Source organism: Staurois parvus, unplaced genomic scaffold (assembly GCF_062004578.1).
Source record: "Staurois parvus isolate SC_StPar_1 unplaced genomic scaffold, SC_StPar_1.0 ptg000496l, whole genome shotgun sequence".
Lineage (NCBI taxonomy): Eukaryota > Metazoa > Chordata > Amphibia > Anura > Ranidae > Staurois > Staurois parvus.
In genome coordinates, this window is record NW_028318292.1 from 1069427 (window position 1) to 1095250 (window position 25824).

The 25824-nt window shown below is 46.0% G+C and overlaps 1 protein-coding gene across 9 annotated transcripts in view; it reads right to left on the reverse strand.

The window, feature by feature from the left end:
• The window catches only part of ATP2B2 (ATPase plasma membrane Ca2+ transporting 2), a 161877-nt gene that overhangs the window by 84806 nt on the left and 51247 nt on the right, over positions 1-25824 (reverse strand). For 5 of the 9 annotated variants that reach the window (XM_089689766.1, XM_089689764.1, XM_089689770.1 and 2 more), the window contains exons 3-5: positions 6317-6574; positions 6082-6207; positions 2479-2604 (exon numbers count right to left, since the gene is read on the reverse strand). In XM_089689766.1, coding sequence (XP_089545892.1) covers positions 2479-2604; positions 6082-6207; positions 6317-6574 — 510 coding nt within the window. Of the gene's footprint in view, positions 1-2174; positions 2208-2478; positions 2605-6081; positions 6208-6316; positions 6575-25824 lie in introns of all 9 variants that reach the window. The other 4 variants (XM_089689762.1, XM_089689769.1, XM_089689763.1 and 1 more) reach the window with 1 other exon arrangement.

Genomic DNA, 25824 nt, shown 5'->3' on the forward strand with positions numbered 1-25824 from the left:
TGGGCAAGGACACAGGGGCCCCATGATCCCCTATTGCCCAGGGGCCCCATGAGTTGTCAGTCCGCCCCGGTTAGGGATCTTAGATTGTACGCTCCTCGGGGGCGGGGACTGATGTGATTGTACAATATATATATATTATATGTAAAGTGCTGCGTAAATTGACAGCGCTATATAAGTACATGAAATAAATAATTTGGGAAGGGAGGAGGGGAATGCATTTGTTCTTATTATTTTTTGACACGCAGTCCCCTTTAAAATCCATAGGGCCCCCACGCTGTTTTCGCCTCAGCTCTTTTGTTTACATTCTACTCAGAAGGGAATCCCCCCGGCCAGGAGGGATGACTCATCGTTGTTAGGAGGCGCCAGCTCCTTAACAACCAATGATTCATCCTTGCTGGTTGACAAAACGTGCAATAAAAAAAAACAAGAGAAACCAAATCGCACTGCAGCTGCACTACAAAATCACATTGAAAATTGGATCAAAATCTCACTGCACTACTTTGAACCTAGCTTTAGGTGCATCCACATAAGATGCAGTCGAAACATTTTGGGGGTCTGAGTCCTACACTGCACATCGGCTATTCTGACGAGCCACGAATGTAATAAAAGCAAAGCTGGAAGATTCTGGACCTCTCCACTTACAGTATACTGTTTATCTATAGACACTATTATTTATTCCTAAAAACTATCTTTTTACACTTTTTTTCTATTTCCTCACCACAAACAGTAGCTATTTACATACAGACTGTGTACAGTATATCTCTATGCACACAATTTTCTAATTCCTCCCCACATACAGCGTATATCTAAGCAGACTTTTTTTTTAGTACGATCGGCGTTCAAGTCAACCTGGGACCTTTAATTTTCCGGGTATAAAAAGGGATGCTGGCATGGCGGTACAACATGCAGTAATAAATGGAAAGTGTGTCCTAATACTGATAGGCCAGTGAAAGAGTCTGACATTGACCAAGAACACCCGTGCCCTCCACCCAAGCCTTCCAATACCACTGCCCCCCATACACCAGCCACCATCCCCCATGGCTTGAGAGAGAAAGACACTCACCCTCACAGCTCCGGACATCCCCAGGAATGAGAGTCGGGCTGTGCATACACCGTCATGAAACCCGCAGCATCTCTCGGAACCCACCAGGTCCCCATGCCGCATGTGTCCCTTCTTCCAAGGGGCAGTGCTCCCCCCCCTGAAAAATGCCGCCCTGGGCAAATGACTTGTTTGCCTTGTGGTAAATACACCCCTGGGCGGCGCATATGTCACAGGCAGGGGCGGACTGACCATTTGGAAACTCGGGCACGGCTCGAGGGCCCAGGGTCAGTAGGGGGCCCCATGAGATGCCCCTGGTACCTTTTTCATAGGCTTTTTTTGAGTTTGGGCAAGGACACAGGGGCCCCATGATCCCCTATTGCCCAGGGGCCCCATGAGTTTTCAGTCCGCCCCTGGTCACAGGCCAGTCCAGAGGCCGTTAATCAAGATGGTAGACAACAGTGTTGTATGGAAAAGCGTGCGGTGATGACGTTTCTCGCGAACGAAGGCCTAAAACCCACGGAGATCTGCAGAAGACTTCAAGCACCCTACGGTGATGAGCCGTAGAAGGACATCTGAATGGTGTAAACGTTTCGAAGACGGCCCTACGTCCATCAGTGACGACCCCGGCCGTGGTGGTTCCCAGCCCACAGCAGTCATTCCTGTGAACATTCAGCACGTGGAACGCCTGATCCTGGATGATCGACGCATAACCTGTCCTGAAATTGCACAAAAGACGAATCTTTCTGTGGGAACGGTGAACACAATGATGACAAAGTGAAGCCGGCTGTCCTAGGATGGTTCAGGCGTACCGACAAATCTTTCTATGCCGAAGCTTTCCAGGCATTAGTTAAACGCTGGGATAGGTGTATAAATGTAGCAGGGGAATATGTTGAAAAATAAATGCAGTTTTCACTCCTTGAAATTTGTTCTTTTATTATATAAACTCAAAAGTCCCGGTCTGACTTGAACGCCCTTTGTGTGTATCTAGGCACACTCTTTTCTGTGGGGCAGTGATGGACCTTACCACAAACAGTATAGACTACTTTCTATCTATATACACTATTTTCTATTTCCTCCTTTGCACACGTTGACTTTTTGTCTACAGAAGGGGGGAAATTCGGTGTACATATACCTGGTAGATTGGCTCCATCCTGATTTTTCTTTCCTGTGTGATGATGATGAAAACAAAACAAGAGGGAGATGTTAACCATGCAGAGATGTTTCATGGGAATCAGCGGGGACATTATGGTCGCACAATAAAAAAATAAAATGAGTTTATGGTGACTTGCAGACCCTTCCTCATCTACCTCCACATCACCTTCTACAAGCTGCCACCAACGGACTGAAGACAAGTGTTCTACACAGGACAACAAACACGTGGTGGGACATGACCGCACTAGGCAGTGCCGGAACCGACCTGTGCATGGATCACTGACCTTTCTTGTCCTTCTTTTCATCCTCAGCTTCGCTTGCCCCCAACAAGGTGAAAATGATTCCAGTTTGAGAATTGACACCAACAGCCGTTACCAGCATTCTTCCAGAGCCTTCCATCACATGAGTCCCTAGGTAGAAAATGCGATATGCATGAAAAGACAGTATAGAAGTCAGAATGCAAGGACAGTACGGGTGTGAGCAGGGGCGGACTAACCATTTGGAAACTCGTGCACTGCCCGAGGGCCCGGGGTCAGTTGGGGGCCCCATGAGATGCCCCTGGTACCTTTTTCATAGGCTTTTTTGAGTTTGGGCAAGGACACAGGGGCCCCATGATCCCCTATCACCTGGGGGCCCCATGAGTTGTCAGTCCGCCCCGGTTAGGGATCTTAGATTGTTTGGCAACAGCTGGAGGGCCGCCAGTTTGACACCCGTGTCATAGAGGAATCAAGTTCCTCACGACTTCCATCCCCTCCTGTATTGCCACTTCGGTTGAGCGCCACCTAAGGTGGGGAGTACAGACTGGACCTGCCTACACAGGGACTGTGTGTCGGTGTAAAAAGACACTATAGAAGCCATGAGGCAAGATAGATTTAAAAATCTGTAAAATTTTCAGTAAGATAAGAGGACACTAAAGTGGTCTGGCACAGATTTTTACTAATAAAAGGCAACAGAGCAACTTAGTGGTTAGCAGCAGGGGCGGACTGACCATTGGGGAACTGCCCGAGGGCCCAGGGTCAGTAGGGGGCCCCATGAGATGTCCCTGGTACCTTTCATAGGCTTTTTTGGGTGTGGTTTGAATGTGGGCAAGGACACAGGGGCCCCATGATCCCCTATTGCCCAGGGGCCCCATGCGTTGTCAGTCTGCCCCTGGTTAGCAGATCAGCCTTGGAGCGCTGCCTCCGTTCAAATCCAAACCAGGACCATCTGCATGGAGTTTGCATGTTCTTCCTGCGCTTGCATAAATGCACTCTCAATACTACAATTTCCTCCCACATACCAAAGACATGCTGGAAGGTTCATTGGCTCCTGTCCAAATTGTATGTATGTGCGTTAGGGACTTTAGATTTTAAGTTTCTTGAGGGCAGGGACTGATGTGAATGTACAGTATGTACATTGTTGGTGCAATATAAATGCGTATAATAAACAAGGAAGACCTACAGTGAAAATTTTAGACCTGGAGTCAGCATTTGGATCAAAAAGTCCAAGTAAGGTTGTAGGCAGGTGCAGTGTGTTTTCTCCACTGTAGGTGGTGCTCGACCGTAGCGGCAAGGCAGTGGGGAGAGGAAATGGAGGAAAACTGGGTTTTTCTTTGACTTCCTCAGTAACAAAGGACAGTGATCCAGTTGGATACTCTCGTCCCACGTAACCCTGAAGGCCATCTTGGGTCAGGCATTTAAGACCCAAGATGCGTTTATGCGAGTGGCTAGTGTAGGGACAGGTCAGGGATCGTATTAGCTGCAGGGAAAAGTTCCGATGGTGTAGGGAAAGAGTAGGGCCTTCTTAGGAAGCCCCCCATTGGGTTGGACAGGCCAAGCCACACTTCACTCCTGTGACAGACGCTGTCTGCAGCTCAGAACCTGCATCCCGCTATCTCAGCACTGAACTGTTGTGAGTGCCCTGGTCAGGTGAAGCTCCCCATCGGGCCTGTTTGGACCGTTTGTTCTTGCAGTACACCGTTTTCGGCAATCGGGACTCTGTATGCTCTCTGCCCACCGCACCATGCTGCATCTACCCAGCAAGGTCTGATCTCCCAAATGAACATACTTATTCCAGGTTAAAAGAGAACTAGACTATATTGAACTATACCAAAGCTTTTTGGAGAAACATGACAGATTCACAAGTAGTTTTTTTTTCTTTTTTTTTTTTTAAATGGAAAATTTATATGTATTTCCTCAATTATTATTATTATTATTATACAGGACTTATATAGCGCCGACAGTTTGCTCAGCGCTTTACATTATGGAGGGAGAAAGTACAGTAACAATACAGTTCAATACAAGAGGGATTAGAGGGCCCTGCTCCTTGGAGCTTACAATCTAGGAGGGAGGGGCTAGTGATACAAGAGGTCATTAGCTGTGGGGGATGGAGTGGTTAGGGGAGTAGTGGATTCCAGTAGTTAGCCGGGTCGGGGTAGGCTTCCCTGAAGAGATGAGTATTCAGAGTGCGCCTAAAAGTGAGCAGAGTAGACGATAGCCTGATAGCTTGGGGTAGGGAGTTCCAGAGGATGGGTGAAGCCCGTGAGAAATCCTGGAGAAGAGCATGGGAGGAGGAGACAAGGGAGCTAGAGAGTAGGAGGTCTTGCGAAGAGCGGAGAGTATGGTTTGGGTGGTATTTAAAGACAAGGTCGGTGATGTAGTTAGGGGCAGTGTTATGAATGGCTTTATACGTCAATATTAGTCTTCTGAATTTTATCCGTTGGGCAATTGGAAGCCAGTGGAGGGATGGGCAGAGAGGGGTGGCAGATACAGAACGGTTAGTAAGGTGGATGAGTCTGGCAGCAGCATTCATGATAGACTGGAGGGGTGATAGCCTGCAATGAGGTCAGCCAATGAGGAGGGAGTTACAGTAGTCGAGGCATGATATAAAAAGGGAGTGGATGAGTTGCTTAGTGGTTTCTGAGGTTAGGAACAGTCATATCTTGGAGATGTTGCGGAGGTGAAGTCCACATGAGTTTGTCAGTGATTGGACCTGGGGCTGGAAGGACAGATTGGAGTCTAGGATTACACCTAGTACCCTGGCGTGAGGGGTGGGACTGATAGTAGTGTTGTTGATCTTGATGGAGAAGTTGGGGGGGGGGGGGGGCACGGACTGGGGGGAATACTAGAAGCTCAGTTTTGGAAAGGTTGAGTTCAATTCTTGGTTATGTTCTGTTGCATGTTATACTGCAAAGGTGAGTGGCAGGCTGAAGACTATCATGTTGTATGTAGAATACAGAGCTGGGATGTTCTTTTTGGTTGGGGACGGAAGACGAGACAATTCCACAACCTATATGTAACAGGTGACCTACATCAAGGAAAAATGTCACCAGCACACCGAGGATCACCAATATGGGTCCAAAAGTTTTAATGAACGATCACATAGTAGTTACAGCAAGGCAACGTTTCGGAGTCTCGCAGGACCTGGTCACATGCCTGAGGAAGGGGTCCTGCGAGACTCTGAAACGTTGCCTTGCTGTAACAATGTGATCGTTCATTAAAACTTTTGGACCCGTATTGGTGATCCTCGGTGTGCTGGTGACATTCTCCCTCGCTGATTCTGTTCGTTTCCAGCCGGCGATCTCTGCAGCACCCACTTATACACATAACCATCTTTAACGCAGGAACGTGTGCGTTTGGATTGTACACTTGCATTCAGGTGACCTACATCTTCTACTCTACATCAGGGGCGGACTGACCATTGGGGAACTCGGGCACTGCCCGAGGGCCCAGGGTCAGTATGAGGCCCCATGAGATGTCCCTCATACCTTTCATAGGCTTTTTTGGGTGTGGTTTGAGTGTGGCGAGGACACAGGGGCCCCATGATCCCCTATTGCCCGGGGGACCCATGAGTTGTCAGTTCACCCCTGCTCTACATATTCTGTCTATGGACAGGAATACTTCCCTTACCTGACAGCAGCATTGGATCTTTATCTACAGATTTGCGGACCTGATCAGACTCTCCCGTTAAGGAACTTTCATCAATTTTCAGGTCATTTCCCTGTATGAACACTCCATCCGTTGGAAGAAGGTCACCTAGTGGTAGAAACAGAAGAAAACAAGGTCTTAAGAGGGTCACTGGCTCCGCCCACCTTACAGAGCATCATGTTCACGAGATACCAATATTTTAAGTGGCAGAACGTACCATACTTAACCTGTGCTATGTCCCCAACCACAAGTTCAGCCACTGGGATCTGAATGACTTGACCACCACGGACCACAGAAAACTTCTGCTCCTGTTCAATGCGGCTCTGGAGACCTCGGAATTGTTTCTCTTTGCTCCAGTCATTGAAGGCAGTGACTAATACAACACACACCACAGATAAGAGGATAGCAGCACCCTCAATCCAACCTGCCTCTGCTTCACCCTCATCTTCAGCCCCAGCTGCCGCTCCACCACAACCTGCAAGACACAAAAAAACACTTGAATGAATGCTTACTCTACGCAGTTGCCTTCTGCAATACGATGACAGATAGATGTCCTCAAACTAGGTCACACAATATTCATCTCTGACAATGCGTTATAAATCCACATGTATGTGACTTTCTCTTAACTGACATATCTGTAAACTTTTAAAAGAATGTATAGTCATCTCCCTGACTTCTTAGCTATTAGTGTAGAAAGGGCCAGTTTGCTCTAATTTGCTGTAAATTATGTTTTTTTTTGTTTGTTTTTTTTATTACGGCGTGTTGTTAAATTAAATGAGAATTTTGTACGCACAGTGTAGGCAGGTGCAGTTATCAGCTTTGCCACTAGGAGGCTCTGTACCAGAATAGTGTCTGGTACAGCAGGTAGTGACACCAGGTGTTAGGCTCCTTTTGGGGCATGGGAGCCATACACACCACATCTGTCAGAATGTAATTTGCCCACATGGGCCCTGGACAGGGCAGGAGGCCGGGTGGAGTGGACTTGGATGCAGGGGGAGTCGTTTGTAGTCCCTTCAGGAGGTGGGGGCTAGGGCAGATTGCAAAAGGCCTTTTAGACCAGGCTGGAGATCCCTGTATTAGGCTGATTCCCTGGAGAGGTGTAGCCAGCTAGGAGGTGTCTGCAGAGAATACAGTTCTGTACTGTATGACCCTGGGCAGAGGAGAGACTGCAGGGAAATGGCTCTGAGGTGCTGCACGTGCTTTCACCTGAGACTGCTGTGAACTGTCCACTTTGTGATTGACTGTTTATGTCAAGTGACTCTGGATTGTATGTCCTTGTGACTGTGTTACCATTATCTGAGCAACACCAGTAAAGTGCAGTGAAGGTATTTAATGTGTGGACATTCCTTCTTCAGGTAATTTAGGTCTATGGCCGTCATGAGCAGGCCTAAGGACAAGGAGCAGGGCACAAGATGGTGGAGGCTCAGCCTCAGCAGGTGGGATTGTATCCTAGCACGGCTGGGGCAGGGGTAAGGCCTTGTACTTGGGCGCCAAAACTAACCAACTACAAAGCTTGTTTTACAACCATATAATCCTTTCTTGGAGTTCATTGAGGGAGACAGGATACAGAGATGTTTAGGATACACCGGCACTTACAGGAGGATTTGGAAGCTGGCACTCAAAAAACAGTGAGTGGCCTGATATTATCCCTCTCACTCCCAGCATTCCTCAGGTTTGTGACAAAATAATCCTAACAGCAAGTCGATAAACACAGAGGGATGGGACCTATGTTCCTCAATGAACTGACTTTATGGTGTTTACATAAATCCTATTTTGTTTCTCGTTCTTTGAGGGACACAGAATTCAGCGACATTTGGGTTTTCCAAAAGCAGTCCAAATGAGGAGTGGACAACACAGCAAACCAAATGCTAACAGGCCCACTAAACAAGAGGAGGACCTGCTTGGAGCTCAAGGATCTGCCTGATGGACTCTTCATCCACAGCTTGCATCAGCTAAGGCCTAAACATCTACCTGGTAGAACTTAAAGAACATGTGAAAAGCAGATCAGATGGCAGTCTTACAAATCTGGTGAACAGCTGCCTGCAGCCAAAAAGCCCAAGTGTGCCTTAAAATGAAAGGGTGGAACCCTAACCTTAAGACCACCTTAGGAAAGAAAAAGGGTCTAGGCCCCAACACATCCATTACTTTATGTAGGACCAGAATCATTTTTTCAAAAGACAAGACCACCGGTTTAGACAAGCTACCTCGCAAGAAGGAAAGCAACCTTGTGAGTAAGAGTCAAAAATTGAATATTCTTAATAGGTTCAAAGGGTGTCTTTTGAAGTTGAGAAATTGGTGGATGTATTGGGGGTGCCGCATTAGAAACATCCTGTACAATATTCTTGATCAAAGAAAGGGAAGCTATCAGTCTCTGGAACAAGATTGCAAACACCAAGATTTGTATTTGTTCCTGAGGGATTTGACCCGAACCAATTTCTGGCCCACATCTAATTGTGATAAGGTTAGGATATGCCCCACAGAATATTTTCTGGGATGAGGTTTTGTTTCCTTGTCACGAGCAAATCTTCCATGTGCAATGGTAGACCTATTGGGAAGCGGTCTTCCTAGCTTTTAGCATTATAGGAATCACTAAGCATCCTCTATTTTTCTACTTTCTATTTCTCAAAACCTGGACTTTATTAGTCATGCCATTAAAGCCAGCAACTGTAATGTGAAGCAGGATGATAAAGCAGTCCTTGGAATAGAAGATCCTGACAAGGGCCCACAAAGCATCTACCAGGAGTCTGATCAGGTAAGAGTACCACATCCATCTTGGCCAGTCCAAGAGCTAAAAAGATCACCATAATGCCCTCTGTTTCAATCCTGTGAAGCAGAAATGTGTTTCATGGAAGGTAAAGTGTAGAACAGGCTGTACTGATCCCATGAAGCTACCAGAGCATCCACTGCTTCCGTCAGTGGATCCCCTCACATGAAGATAAACATGTACAGTTTGTTGATGAACCTTGAGGCAGGAGGTCCATATCCAGCATTCCCCACCTGTGACACAGGTCCTAGAACAATTCCAGTTGTATGGTCCACTACTGCAGATCCTAGTACTCCTGGCTGAGAAAGTCCACCTGCCACATGTCCATGCTTGGAATGTAAATGACTGGTTGGTGCCTGCAGTTATGCCCAGGATAGAATCTTTTCTACCTCTCTTGCAGCGGCAAGACTTCTGTTTCCTCCCTGATAATCTGTGTACATCACTGCTGTGGCATTGGTCCTGATCAGGTGACCATTCAAGATGTACAGCACTGTAGAGACAATCAAATGTCCCAGAATTCCAAAATGTTTATTGGGAGATGGGATTCCTCCAGCATTCAAGTCCCCTGCAACAACAAAGGGTCTTGGGCTCCACCTCAGCCTGTCAGGTTAGCAACCATTGTTAAGATCCTCCAAGAGATCAGAAGGAAGAATGCCCCAGCTTCAGAACTGGATTTGTGAGCTACCAGCTCAGAGAGAATCTGGTTCTCAACAACAGCCAAAACATCTACCTGTTGAAGACAGGCCGTGGCCTGTCCTAGTGGATTCCATGAAGAGTTTTTGGGCCTGAATGAAGCCATCTAGAGGCTTCAGATATGAGATGGGATGAATGCCACCTTTTGGAAACCCCCCTTATCTTGAAGACCTGCAAAGGCTGCATGTAGGTCTGCTAAGCATTGAGGTGACACAGGAAGGTTGGAAGACATAGGAGGGGACAGAGAGCAGAACACATTTGTAGCTCTTGGAAACCACCTACCCCTTACATCTGAAATGCTGTCTTTCCAGATATCCACAACCCCCCCCCCCCCACTATGGAATGTGGTAGCATCTATTTATGCTGACGAAAAGGTTTGGAGACTTAGAGACCCAGGGTTTGTTAATGGACTGTACTCCTGACTTGGGTTTGGTCTCAGAGGTTGAAACTTGGCAGTAGTGAATGAAACTATTCTTGACCTTGGTGGTGGGCAATTTTTCCCAGCTTGAGGCCTAGGCTTTTTCTGGGGTAGATGGATACTCTCACCCCCAGTGATATCCTTGATGATGTCCAACGCAGGTCCAAAGAAATGCTAGCCTCAAAGGGAATGCACAGAACATGTTTTTTACATACCTGCTCCACAGACAAACATTTTAACCAAAGAGTTCTCCGTATATTCACTGATAGGAGACCCATTTGGCATAAAAGACAGAAGACATCCATGAACGTGTTTACACAGTAGTGTTACATACAGTAGTTGGCAAGGTAAATAAAGACACCAGTCCATCCAGTTCAACCTCTGTGTATGTGTTTATGTCACTACCATTTCCCATATCCCTGTATATTACACTCACTTAGATACCCATCCAAATGTTTTTTGAAATGATCAACACTCCCCACTGACACCACCAACTGTGGAGGTGAATTCCACATCCTTCCCACTCTAACAGTAAAGAATCTCTTACGCAAGTCGTGTGTCTTCTTGACAGACCTAAGATTGAATAGCTTACCCCCTATGAATCACCATTTGGATATTTGGATATTGCGATCATATGTCCTCATCCAGCACCCTTAATAGTTTTGTTGCCCTTCTCTGGGCTCTCTCCAATTTCAGCACATCCCTCCTGAGGACTAGTGACCAGATCTGGACGTCACACTCAAGATGTGACTGATCCAGAGTAAAGTGGTAGATTTATTTTATTATCTTTGCTCTGAGAAAGGGGGTTTAACTCCTGAAACGTGTTAGCATTTTACCCGAGGACTTATGCTGTCCACGACTGGCATCCTTTGACTTCTTGTCTCAGTTTTTATGACCTTTTTGGCTTGTGAGTATGTTTTTGCTTTTGTTAATAAATTTCACATTATTACGGTAATGCAGGAGGAGAGTGCGCCCTGTTTTGCTCTTTTCTGCTAACTTGCATTCATGTTTTTAGCCCCCAAGGGCATTACTTTACATTTTTCGATATTAAACCTTATTTACCATGTAGTTCCGCACCCCTTTATCTTATTGAGGTTGTAAAATTGTTATCTCCTGTTGTGATGTTATTACCCTGCTTAGATATGTGTCATCAGCAAGCACTGAAATGGAGCTATTTATACCAACCTCTCTATCATTTATGAATAAGGGAAACAGAATTGGTCCCAGGAGAGAGCCTTGGGGTGCCCCACTTACCACTACTGACCATTGTGAATACATGCTGCTATACCCAGGTACACACACTATCATCAATGCAAAAGACTTCAGTTTGTAAATGAAGAGTTTATGGGGTACCGTATCAAATGCTGTAGTAAAATGTGGATACACCGTGTCCACAGGCCTTCTCCTATACAGATCACCTCCTCATAGAATGTTTTTGGGGTTTTTTTTGTACCAAAAAAGATTTATTCATCAATAAAAAAAACATGTAGTACATAGTACTGTAAACAGTGAAGCACATAATACTCTGATAAGCATAGGCAAAAAAAGAAGAATTTCAAGGATACAATCCGCAGTGCAGAGAATCACACTCAATGACATTTAACCACTTTAGCTCCGCCCCATAGCAGAAATATTGCTACAGGGCTGCGCGCGCCCTACCCGTGCTGCCATTCGCGGCCGCGGCTGTCAATTACCGGGTCCCAGCCGGTGATTATTCACCAGTGCCCAGTGATTGTCGAGGATCTCCGACGGTGGGGAAGAACTGTTAGTAAACAATACAGTTCTCCCCCCTGTCAGCTCCTGCACACTGCTTTGCATGGCTGTTGCACAGCACAGCCATGCAAAGCAGTGTGCTTACAGTGAAGCACAAACACAGAACATCATGTAAAATGGCATACAGCACACAGTTAACCCTTTGATTGCCCCATATGTTAACCCCTTTATGCCCAGTGCCATTAGTACAGCGTCAGTGATTTTTATTAGCACTGATCACTGTATTGGTGTCACTGGGGATGTCAGTGACACCAAATCAATTCCCCCCAGTGTCAGAATGCCTGCAGCAGTCCCGCTATAAGTCACTAATCACTGCCATTACTAGTAAAAATTAAAAAAAAAAACCAGTATATATACCGCCATTTGTAGACGCTATCACTTTCACGTAAACCAATTAATTTACACGTATTGGGATTTTTTTTTAGCAAAGACATAGAGGAGAATACATTTTGGCCTAAATTTATGAAGAAATTAGATTTTTTAATTTTTTTTACTGGACATGTTTAATAGCAAATGTCAAAAATATTGTTTTTTTTCTCAAAATTGTTTTTTATTTTTTTTATAGCGCAAAAAAATTGAAATCCACAGAAGATCAAATACCACCAAAAGAAAGCTCTATATGTGGGGAAAAAAGGACGTAAACTTAATTTGGGTGCAGCGTTGCATGACCGCGCAATTGTGAGTTAAAGTAACGCAGCGCCGTATTGCAAAAAACGGTCTGGTCAGGAAGGGGGGGGGGGGGGGGTGGTGGGTAAATCCTCTGGAGGGCAAATGGTTAAGAGTGTTCAGAAAAAGAAAAAAACATCAAAACCTTGAAGGGCCATTCCCAAGTTACCACTTCAGGGGTTAAGGAGGTCTTTGATTGTAAGCTCCAAGGAACAGGGCCCTCCTAACCCTCTTGTATTGAAATTATTTATTTATTGAAATTGTTGCATATTGTCTCCAGTTATATTGCAAAGCGCTGAGCAAACTGTTGGCACCATAAATCCTGTATAATAATAATAATAATAATAATAATAATAAGGTGAGCTTCTACACCATAGGGGATCAGGGGAACAGAAGAGGACCTCATACAATGTTAACAAGTTAGTCTGGTAATGTTAAGGATCCGCCAGGTGGTGCCTCTGGCAGCCCACTGGACAGGAATACCCAGAGTGTGGAGTCTAAGTCCCGGTCTGCGCGTTCACCAGGGCCCCTGATGGTGGGGATGGACTTGAAGCAGACCAGGACCAGGTCACGACCTCCGAGCAATCCCACCCGTGGCAGAGGGAACCTCCGGGGATGGATACAGGAGGAGAGCCAGATGTGAGGAGGACGGCAGGCCCAGGCAGGATGGATGGATGGATCGTAGTCAAACTAGCCAGTTGTCACCGAGGGGGCAGCGAGGTACAGAATCGTCAGGCAAAGGATAGTCAGGTCACACGCAGAGTCAGTATCGGAATGGTCAGTCCGTAGAGAGGTCAAAAACAGGAGAAGGCAGCGTAGTCAAGGCAATCCAGGTCAAAATAACACAATCACAGGGTACAGGAACTCAGGTAACAGGATAAGACCTTGCGGCGATTTGTAACAGCGCAGGGCATCTTTAAATATTGCGCCCTGCGCTGTCATTGGCCGCCCAGCATGTACTTGCGGCGCCTACTGCGCATGCGCGAGTCTCCCTCAGCCGCGGCCGGCCGGGACCTAGTGCCTGTATCCCGGCGCGAGCCGCCGAGACTAGGCATGCGCCGGATGAGACGCCGCGGCGGACCCTGACAGGTAAGAACGATCTTTTATAAATACATGTTGGTTACTACTATTGATATTATTTTCATTAGCTAATTCATGGATACGGTCCCTTATCAGCCCCTCCAATAGTTTACATACTATTGATGTTAGGCTGACTGGTCTCTAGTTTCTAGGTATATATGGTCCTTTTTTGAATATTGGTACCACATTAGCTTTTCGCCAATCAGCTGGTACCATTCCAGTCAGTAAGCTGTCTTTGAAGATGAAGAATAATAGTCTGGCTATAACCTGGCTAGGTTCCTTGAGGACTGTTGGGTGTAAGCCACCTGGTCCTGGTTATTTAGTCACATTAAGTTCTCCTAGTACTTTTTGAGCCCTGGTTTCTGTCACAAGGGTACATTCTAGGTTGTGATACAAACATTACTGTTTTTTTTTATTATACCCCTCCTTTTCCCTTGTAAAAACTGAGCAGAAGTAGTATAGAGCAGCCAGAATGAGGGCTCTATGAATAAGGGATCAGCGTGAATGGAAAATGCATCCCTTCTTAGTGAGTGAGTTTAATCCATTCCCTCAATGTTGGGCCTGCCAGAGAGAACAAGGTTCTTTAAAGAATCTCCAAACCGTTTTTCTACTGGATTGTTAAACCAAGGACGCATCCTCTACAGAAATCGCCAGTGTTTTACGAAGACGTAACGCTGTTGGATCAACAGTGAGAACAGCCTAAACAGGTATATTGGCATGCAAAATGTTTGGGAGGTGGGAACCATCTATGAGGAATCTATCCGTCACTGTGAAGAATGTCTTGGAGTAGAGTATGCGCCACAAAAGTTTTTGAAGTCTTACAGCCTTTAAGGGATTCCATACTAGTAACAGCACTACTAGACGCCACAGGCTGTTCTTCCATTTTGAACGTGGCATGCACCACATTAATATGAGCCAAAATGATCTGTACAAGCCTGGGAGTTACGGCAGATGCCTGCGACTCCTTAGGGGAAATATCATCTGGCAAGGATTTTCAGACTCTTCGTCAGAAACAGCAGAAGGCTCAGAAGCTGCTAAAGCTGCAGGCAGATCAGATAATGATTCTGGAGGGGAAGACATTGAGGTACACATAAAGCCTTTGCAGTCTGCAGAATCGGCAGAGTTGTAAATTGTCCCATGAAATCCTGCATAACTACATGGAAATCCTCTCGGGAAATGGCCAAGGAGGAGGCCACACCTGAAAGAGCCAAGAAAGGCCCTTGAGAGGGTGCACTGCAGGCTGTCCCAAAACTGTTAGAGCTCATACACACTGCAGCTGACGTTTAGGAGATGTTCAGCATTTTTTTCAGCAGCCCCTGAGCTCTCCCTAATGTTTTCCTATGTGTCCGTGTACACATCTTCGTTTACAGTCATTTACAGGCATTTGAGTTTACAGTCATTTTTTTAAACACACCAAACTTGCGTTCAGCAGTCGATTTTATCAGCGTTTCACACGCAAAGCACTTGTGAAAGCGGCTAGACGCGGCAAATTGCGTTTATAAGCGTTTGATTTTTTTTTTTTAACTCTTCCAGTTCCCGATGCTGTCCAGAGCCTTTTTTCCATCATGAAAAATGCATGCAAACCATTTTCAAGGTGCTCAGATGGACAAAACACTGAACACAGGATGTTCCTACCAAACTTGTCACACATTGTAATGACCAATTCACACTTCAGACCTCTCCCACCCTTGGAAACAAACGATATGTTAATGACCATTCACACCTCAGACCTTTCCGGCCCTTGGAAACAAAAGATATGTTAATGCCCATTCACACCTCAGGCCTCTCCCACCCTTGGAAACAAAAGATATGTTAATGACCCTTCACACCTCAGACCTCTCCCGCCCTTGGAAACAAAAGATATGTTAATGACCATTCACACCTCAGACCTCTCCCGCCCTTGGAAACAAAAGATATGTTAATGACCATTCACACCTCAGACCTCTCCCACCCTTGGAAACAAACGATATGTTAATGACCATTCACACCTCAGACCTCTCCCGCCCTTGGAAACAAAAGATATGTTAATGACCATTCACACCTCAGACCTCTCCCACCCTTGGAAACAAACGATATGTTAATGACCATTCACACCTCAGACCTCTCCGGCCCTTGGAAACAAAAGATATGTTAATGCCCATTCACACCTCAGGCCTCTCCCACCCTTGGAAACAAAAGATATGTTAATGACCCTTCACACTTCAGACCTCTCCCACCCTTGGAAACAAAAGAAATGTTAATGACCATTCACACCTCAGACCTCTCCCACCCTTGGAAACAAAAGGTATGTTAATGACCATTCACATCTCAGACCTCTCCCACCCTTGGAAACAAAAGATATGTTAATGACCATTCACACCTCAAATTCCTCATGAAGACCCCCTACCAGGTGGCCTTAATGACTCCCTCCACCAGACACCTTTCCCACCCTTGGAAACAAAAGAAATGTTAATGAGCAACTCACACCTAAGCTAATCTCAACACATACTGCTGTCTCTGCTTCTGCTTTCTGTATTTCTCTGAAACAGTCTGAGATAGTTAATAATTTACCACTTTTCAGTGCATTCTGGGCATTTGGGAGGTTCTCCTGAGCTTTTCTTTAACAAACGCTTCTAAACGCAAACACACATAAACGCGTTATGCAAACGCGGCTAAACAGACGTTTTTTTACCTATGTTTTCCAGCAGTCAGATTCAATCGTTCAGAAGTGTCCAGTGTACAAGAGGCCTTAATGGATTGTGAGCAGGAGGAACTTGTTACAGTGGGACTACTCCCGTCATGTTTGGGGTCTGTCATTGCTTGGCAGGGAAAACTGCACACAGAATACCAAAAAGAACCTTGAGGGCTCAAGTACCAACTGCCAAGGGCAGAAGAGGTTCAAATGGCTAGAGGTTATAAAGTTACTGTAGGCACCAGCAAGGACTAATTAAGGTGTAACTAGGAGCAGTGGCAGGAAGGTGCTGAATGGCGGGAATAAAGGGCGAAGTATGCATGTGCAACACTCCACCTAGTGATACAGCACTCAATACTTCAGCATAGTTACATAGTTATTCTGGCTGAAAAAAGACAAAAGTCTATCCAGGACAACCATAGAAAAAATAAAAAAAATAAAAAAAAGTTATAATCCTACACCCACAGTTGATCCAGAGGAAGGCAAAAATAGAACCCATCAAAGTACGATCCAATTTGCTCCTGCTGGGAAAAACACAATTCCTTCCTGATCCCCCGAGAGGCAATCGGATATTCCCTGGATCAACTTTCCCTATAAATGTTATATCCAGGTATATTCTGTGTATCCAAGAAAGAATCCAGGACTTTCCTACAGCAATCCACTGAGCTGGCCACAACCAACTCTTGAGGGAGTCTATTCCACATTCTCACAGCTCTCACTGTGAAGAAACCTTTCCATGTTTGGAGATTAAATTTCTTTTCCTCCAGACGTAAAGAGTGCCCCCTTGTCCTCTTCACAGCTCTCACTGGGAAGAAACCTTTCTTAAGCATCTTACACCCTTTCCATGGAAAGCAACAGAAAAAAAGGAAATAGTATTGACACCCAATGGTCCTAATAAACAAAGTATGTTTAGTCCATATAGCCTGCTCATTACTGAGTACTTCAGAGGCTGTCCCATGGCTTTGGACCTGGAAAGTTCTCTGCGGCTAACACAGTGCACTAAGGTCTCAAAACAGCCACAATGCAGAGCCCAGTGCCTGACATTCCAATGTAGCCCCTCACATCTAGTCCAGAAGGGTCCAGGTATGGCTTCAAAAACAATTGCTGAAAGCACTTTGATCTGGATAGCTGAATAGAGACATATCAAGCAATGTGTTGCGAAGTCTTGACTGCAGGAAAAAATATTATAAAAATGGTTAAACTTTTCTCACTAACAAAGAGCTTTCATTCCCTCAGGAAAATAGCAGAAAACTGAGGCATGCTGGAGTGGGAGGGGTTATTACAAGCAAGTCGCTGTATTTTTTTGTTTGCTAGTGTCCAAATCCTCCTGTAGCTGGCAATATAACCCAGATGTTTCTGATCCGAACGAGAAAGAAACCTTGTTTCTGTGTAGAGTCTGAACTTTTATACATGTATATACTTAGAGGAAGCCATAAGTTCTAAATACATACCCGTACTTTAATGTGACCTCTCACAGTAGACATCTTTGAGTCAGAAGACTCACTGAAAACAATTCTCTTCCTGTTTCCCTGATTTCTTATCTCAGTACTTGTTAAATTGTCTCTCCAGGCAAAAATGAAATACAGTATTTTGCAAGGTTCCCATAATATATACTCATTACCAATGCTTCTTGCCTTTAGCCTAAGTTAAGTTAAAGTACCCCGTGATCCTGACATTTCTTTGAAAATTGCTTGATTTTTGGTGCTGGGCCAACCACACTATTCAGATGCAATTGAAATAGCCAATCACCAAAGCGTTGTTGCCACCCAGAATCTTCAATTCTTCTTTAGTATGCCCAGGTTGGATGGTCCCCTTATTGTGTATGTAATTGTGTCTGAAGTCTAGCAGTGCTCACTCTGCACATACCCTTCTACCCAGGGGCGGATTGACCATTTAGTCACTCGGGCACTGCCCGAGGGCCCGGGGGTCAGTAGGGGGCCCCATGAGATTCCCCTGGTACTTTTCTTAGGCTTTTTTGGGTGTGGTTTGAGTGTGGAAAAGGACACAGGGGCCCCATGATTTCCTATTGCCCAGGGGCCCCATCAGTTGTCAGTCCGCCACTGCTTCTACCCCTCCTCCATCAGCCCTCAGGGAAATTTTTGCCTGTTGCTCACCAAGGAAACGACCAGCAAAAGGTTAATAGTCATGTGACTGCGTATAAAAACACAAAAAATGTAATTCTGTGGGAAATTTTCAAAAAGCAATATTTGAGGTAAACTTTGGATGGTTGGGTTGCATTTCAATCTCTTACAAACTGGAAGAATAGACTTAGGCCCCATCAAATCCAGAGCCTCTTCTAGTGGCTAATCCACAAACCATCTACATTTAATATAACGATTAAACCTGAAAATCAAAATTAAAATTACTTTATGGTAACCAAAGAAGTAAAAACTCATAAAATGTACATTTATTGAAAATCAATTATACATTCCCTTTTCACATTCACAGATGGTGCAATGCAAGTCAAGTCCTTTTGTACCCAATACCAGCTCTATGTGCAGCTCTGACATTGGTTGTATGACATTATGATACCACTGACTGGGCCATCTCACTTGCATTTTCTGCCAGTAAGGTCAGGTGACACAGCTCTGATGGATGTAATTGGTGGACTGATCACACAATGACTGTACAGATGCCAGCTTTTTGTTTTACAGCAGCACCTGTGATGATACAATACACATAAGAGGCAGCTGAAATGATTATGAACATCGATCTGGAATGTTCTGACATCTTCTAATCTTCTAGTCCAGGTTCTGCTGCTTCTACTACCACGATGCTCCCCCCGGGAGCGTGATACAAAGCAATAGCAATAGCAATAACCCATTTCTCGTGTTTCCTTAGGTAGTAGTTTGGCAGATGAAGCCAAACCAGTCATTTTCAAGGGTAGACTGAACCCAAGCCATTGTACACCCCTCACCCTCTGGATAGGCAGGTAATTGTCAGTGTGGCTTGGATGCTCTATGATGCCAAAAATATAGAGCAGAAGGACACCAGCACATAAGGTCTGTTCTGACATCTTCTAGCCCACAATGCTCCTCTGGGGGTCACCTAGACAATCACAGTGTGATACAATGCAAGAGTAGCTACCCATTACTCATCTGTTTCCTAAGATAGGAAGTAGTTTGGCAGATGATGCCAGACCAGTCACTTTCTAGGGTAGAATGACCCCAAGCCATTGTTCAACCCTCACCCTTGGGATGGTCAGGTAATTGTCAGTGTGGCTCTGATGCTCTGCAATGCCCAAAATATTGAACAGAAGGACAGTACCACATGGGGCCTGTTCTGGTATCTTCTAATCATCTAGTCCAGGTTCTGCCACCACAATGCTCCTCCGGGGTCACCTTGACTATCACAGCCTTATACAATGCAACAGCAACAACCTATTTCTTGTCTGTTTCCTTAGGCAGGAAGTAGTTTGGCAGATGATGCCATACCAGTCACTTTCTAGGGTAGAATGACCACAAGCCATTGTTAAACCCTCACCCTTGGGATGGTCAGGTAATTGTCAGTGTGGCTCTGATGCTCTGCAATGCCCAAAATATAGAACAGAAGTACACTACCACATGGGGCCTGTTCTGGTATCTTCTAATCATCTAGTCCAGGTTCTGCCACCACAATGCTCCTCCGGGGTCACCTTGACTATCACAGCCTTATACAATGCAACAGCAACAACCTATTTCTTGTCTGTTTCCTTAGGCAGGAAGTAATTTGGCAGATGATGCCATACCAGTCACTTTCTAGGGTAGATTGACCCCAAACCATTGTTCAACCCTCACCCTCTTTATGAGCAGCCAATTGTCAGTGTGTCACTGATGCTCTGTGATGCCAGAAAGAGAAGAAGGACACCACCACAGGAGGCCTGTTCTGACATCTTCTAGTACAGGTTCTGCAGGTTCTACCACCACAATGCTCCTCCGGGGTCACCTAGACTATCACAGCATGATACAATGAAACAGCACAACCCATTTTCCGTCTCCTTAGGCAGGAAGTAGTTTGGGAGCAGGGGCGGACGGACAACTCATGGGGCCCCCGGGCAATAGGGGATCATGGGGCCCCTGTATCCTTGCCCAAACTCAAAAAAGCCTATGAAAAAGGTACCAGGGGCATCTCATGGGGCCCCCTACTGACCTCGGGCCCTCGGGCAGTGCCAGAGTTTCCAAATGGTCAGTCGGCCCCTGTTTGGGAGATGATGCCAGACCAGTCACTTTCTAAGGTAGAATGACCACAAGCCATTGTTCAACCCTCTCCCCCGGAATGGGCAGGTAATTGTCGGTGTGTCTCTGATGCTCTGCAAAGCCAAAAATATAAAGCAGAAGGACACCACCACATGGGGCCTGTAGTAAGATGAGCACTCTTCCTCTAGGATACAGGTACCAAAATGGTGGCCCTCCAGCTGTTGCCAAACTATAAGTCCCATGAGACATTGCAAGATTGACAGTTACAAGCATGACTCCCAAAGGCAGGCTATTCCCCCTGAGGTCATCACAGAGGACAAGGGGGCGCTCTTTACGTCTGGAGGAAAAGAAATTTAATCTCCAAACACGGAAAGGTTTCTTCACAGTGAAAGCTATGAAAATGTAGAATAGACTCCCTCAACAGTTGGTTGTGGCCAGCTCAGTGGATTGCTGTAGGAAAGTCCTGGATTCTTTCTTGGATACACAGAATATAACTGGATATAACATTTATAGGTAAAGTTGATCTAGGGAAAATCCGATTGCCTCTCGGGGGATCAGGACGGAATTTTTTTCTCTGCAGGAGCAAATTGTATCACGCTTTGCTGGGTTTTTTTGCCTTCCTCTGGATCAACTGTGGGTGTAGGATTATAACTTTTTTTTTTTTTAATGGTTGAACTGGATGGAATTTTGTCTTTTTTCAGCCAGACTAACTATGTAATTATATGTAACTATGATGGGACTTGTAGTTTTGCAACAGCTGGAGGGCCACCAGTTTGACACCCCTGCTCCAGGAAACCCCTCTCATGAAAAACCATCTAGAAAAGATCCTTCATGTGTGGACACGGCATACTTCAGCCTTAGCAATATCCCAACATAAATAATTTTTTAATGGTTGAACTGGATGGACTTTTGTCTTTTTTCAGCCAGACTAATTAACTATGTAACTATGATATAAATCATCCTTACAAGGCAATTTTGAGGATTTCATGCTCGGCAGTGCTGGATACCCCTAATTTGTGAATTAGTAACTCTAACAAGATTTTACAGCCAACACTGGAAATAATTTGCACTTGCTTCCATTTGCAGGAGAGGCAGCAATTACAAAGATTAAAGTCTTTATTCAGAACTAGATTGCAGAAGAGATGGCAAATGCCCAAACAGAAAACTTGCATGTAGATGCTCGTTATACCAGCAGCAGCAGCAATGATTTTAATGATAGGATATGAGGAGGTGTTCAGAGAGCACAGGGGGGCTATCTTCTCTTTATCTTCCTATAAATAATGCGAGGTATCCAGGACAGACCATTGTCCATGGAGCTTAGTGGTGTCATCTCCATTGCCCATGGTGTCATCTCCATTGTCCATGGGGTCATCTCCATTGTCTATGGAGCTTAGTGGTGACAGACACTGCTCCTGGCAGTTAGGTGATTCTTCCATATTCATATATTAAGGATTGGCATCTTTGGGGAGCGGGTACCCAAATTTGACAGGTTCCCGCTCCCACTTCCGCTGTGGTCGCCCAGGCGATCGGAAGTGGAAGTTGTCTCCCTCCCCGTAGTCTTCTGGGACATGGGACAGGTCCCAGAAGACTACAGGGCCATTCACAAAGCTCAACGCTTCTCACCGAAAGCTGCCACAGCCAGGTGCCCAGACTGAAGATGCCGGCACCAGGGAGAGAAGATGGCCGGTGAAACCAGCGGTGGTGAGGACATTGCCGGACCGAGGGACAGGTAAGTGACTGTATTTTAAAAGTCAGCAGCTACAGGTTTTGTAGCTGCTGACTTTTATTTTTTTTTTTTCAGGTGGAACTCCACTTTAAAGTGATTGCAAAGGCCCTAGGTTTTCTATGCATGAAGATAAAAAAAAATCCTTCTGTGTGCAGCATCCCCCCTAATACTTATCTGAGCCCCACTGCGATCCAGCGATGTGCACGAGAGCCTCCGCTGTCTAGGGTCTCTCCCTCCTCATTGGCTGAAACAGCAGCGGGAGATGTTGGCTCCCGCTACTGTCAATCACAACCAGTGAGCCAATGCGGAGAGAGGAGGGATGGGGGCCGAGCTGCGTTTGTGTGTAAATGGACAAGCAACCTGCTTGCTGTGGGGGCACTTGACAGGAGGGAGGGGCCGGGATCGCTGGCGGGGGACCTGAGAAGAGGAGGATCTGGGTTGTTCTGTGCAAAATTACTACACAGAGCAGGAAGTATGACATGTTACTTTTTTTTAATTGGCTTTACAGTTATGTTAAAACTAACGTAACCCTTTACCTTAACCCTTGGGTGTAACCAAATACCAACCCCTACCTTAATCCTAAGGGCTCATGTACACCGCAGCTGATAATCGCACGTTTAGGAGATGTTCAGCGTTTTTTTCAGCAGCCCCTGAACTCTCCCTAATGTTCTCCTATGTGTCCATGTACACATCGTCATTTACAGTCGTTTACAGGCATTTGAGTTTACAGTTGTTTTTTTTAACACAACTTGCGTTTCAAACGCAAAATGCAGCAAATCGCGTTTATAAGCGTTTGTGTTTGAAAATTCTTTTTAACTCTTCCAGTTCCCGATGCTGTCCAGAGCCTTTTATTCATCATGAAAAATGCATGCAAAGAGTTTTCAAGGTACTCAGATGGACAAAACACTGAACACAGGATGTTCCTACCAAGCTTGTCACCCATAGTAATGACCAATTCACACTTCAGACCTCCCCCACCCTTGGAAACAAAAGATATGTTAGTGACCATTCACACCTCAGACCTCCCCCACCCTTGGAAGCAAAAGATATGTTACTGACCATTCACACCTCAAATTCCTCATGAAGACCTCCTGCCAGGTGGTCTTAATGACTCCCTCCACCAGACACCTTTCCCACCCTTGGAAACAAAAGAAATGTTAATGAGCAACTCACACCTCAGCTAATCTCAACACATACTTCTGTCTCTGCTTCTACTCTCTGTATTTCTCTGAAACAGTCTGAAATAGTTAATAATTTACCACTTTTCAGTGCATTCTGGGCATTTGGGAGGTTCTCCTGTGCTTAGCTTTAAAAAACGCTTCTAAACGCAAACGCGCATAGACGCGTTATGCAAACGCGGCTAAACAGACATTTTTTAACCTACGTTTTCCAGCAGTCAGTTTCCATCGTTCAGAAACGTCCAGGGAGACCTGTTTTTACTCTAGCCACAAGCCCGGAAACCAGGGTCTTAAGTAGACTCAACTGGACCCAAGTCACATGGAGCACTAGCATCCAATCAGATAGCTGCCCCTGTGACCCAGGAAACCATACAGGAGCTACGTTCCTCTTGACGTCCTCTCCCTCTGCAGTACCGCTGCGGTTGAGCACCACCTGCAGTGTAGCTGCACCAGCCTACAAGTCATCTTTGTCTCTTTAGGACAGAAGTTCCCTTTAAGCAGCAGTAAGCAATATGATATAGGTAGCCAGCGTAGTTTAATGCTCAGCCCTACAGTTTCAGCTAAACAAAGACCAAAAATCAAACGCTGCTCCAGGGGACAGAGGGAACCATAGAGAAACCTAGAAAATTAAAAAAAATGTGCGCCAAAACCTGGGGGCAGGAACCTAAAAAGGGTCTGCTTAACCCAGTGCCTCTCAAATAGTGGGGCGCGCCCCCCAGGGGGGGCGCGAGGCTCTGTCAAGGGGGGCGCGTACAGGGGTGGGCAGAGGGCTGCTGTCACTTACCTGGCTCCCACGATGATCCATCCAGGAAGCGCTGCTCCTTCCGTCACTCCGGCCACTCCCTCACTCCTGCCGCTCGGCTCCGCCTCCTCACCGGTGATTGGCCGCCAGAACTGTAGCTCAGGAAAGGTACACAGGCGGCCAATCACAGGCGAGGAGGCGGAGCCGAGCGGACCCGCGAAAATCGAGTGAGGGAAAAGCCGGTAAGTGTGCAGTGCAGAGGTGCTGCTGCAACCACATATGCTGGCTGCAGCAGCACCATACTGCAACAGGGGTCAGCAAGTGTCATTGGTGTCAGTGGGAGGAATAGTGCCGCATCATTGGTGTCACTGATACTAATGATGGGGCATTATTCCTCCCACTGACACCAACGATGGGGCACTATTCCTCCCACTGACACCAATGATGGGGTACTATTCCTCCCACCGACACCAATGATGGGGCACTATTCCTCCCACTGATACTAATGATGGGGCACTATTCCTCCCACTGATACTAATGATGGGGCACTATTCCTCCCACTGATACCAATGATGGGGCACTATTCCTCCCACTGATACTAATGATGGGGCACTATTCCTCCCACTGACACCAATGATGGGACACTATTCCTCCCACTGACACCAATGATGGGGCACTATTCCTCCCACTGATACCAATGATGGGACACTATTCCTCCCACTGACACCAATGATGGGACACTATTCCTCCCACTGACACCAATGATGGGACACTATTCCTCCCACTGACACCAATGATGGGACACTATTCCTCCCACTGACACCAATGATGGGGCACTATTCCTCCCACTGACACCAATGATGGGGCACTATTCCTCCCACTGATACCAATGATGGGACACTATTCCTCCCACTGGCACCAATGATGGGACACTATTCCTCCCACTGACACCAATGATGGGGCACTATTCCTCCCACTGACACCAATGATGGGACACTATTCCTCCCACTGACACCAATGATGGGACACTATTCCTCCCACTGACACCAATGATGGGGCACTATTCCTCCCACTGACACCAATGATGGGGCACTATTCCTCCCACTGATACCAATGATGGGACACTATTCCTCCCACTGGCACCAATGATGGGACACTATTCCTCCCACTGACACCAATGATGGGGCACTATTCCTCCCACTGATACCAATGATGGGGCACTATTCCTCCCACTTATACCAATGATGGGGCACTATTCCTTCCACTGATACCAATGATGGGGCACTATTCCTCCCACTTATACCAATGATGGGACACTATTCCTCCCACCGACACCAATGATGGGGCACTATTCCTCCCACTGACACCAATGATGGGACACTATTCCTCCCACTGACACCAATGATGGGGCACTATTCCTCCCACTGACACCAATGATGGGGCACTATTCCTCCCACTGACACCAATGATGGGGCACTATTCCTACTTATAACAATTTTATAGACAAATTATACTATTTACAGTCGCGCGGGGGGGCGCAAAATGTTTTCTTCTTCCTAGGGGGGGCATGACAGAAAATAATTGAGAAGCACTGGCTTAACCCAAGATGACCACTAGGGTCACCTGGATGCAGTGCAGCCAACATTAATGCTGCTCCAGGGGACAGAGGGAACCATAGAGAAACCTAGAAAAGCCAAAAAAATCACTACAATCTCCATCTGTTATAGTGAACCCAAAGAATGTAAAGCAGAATAGTGTCATACCGTTCACTAGGACACTTCCATCCTGCTTTTCTTGGGCAAACACACAAGACCGGAAGACAAATGTATTGATTTCCTC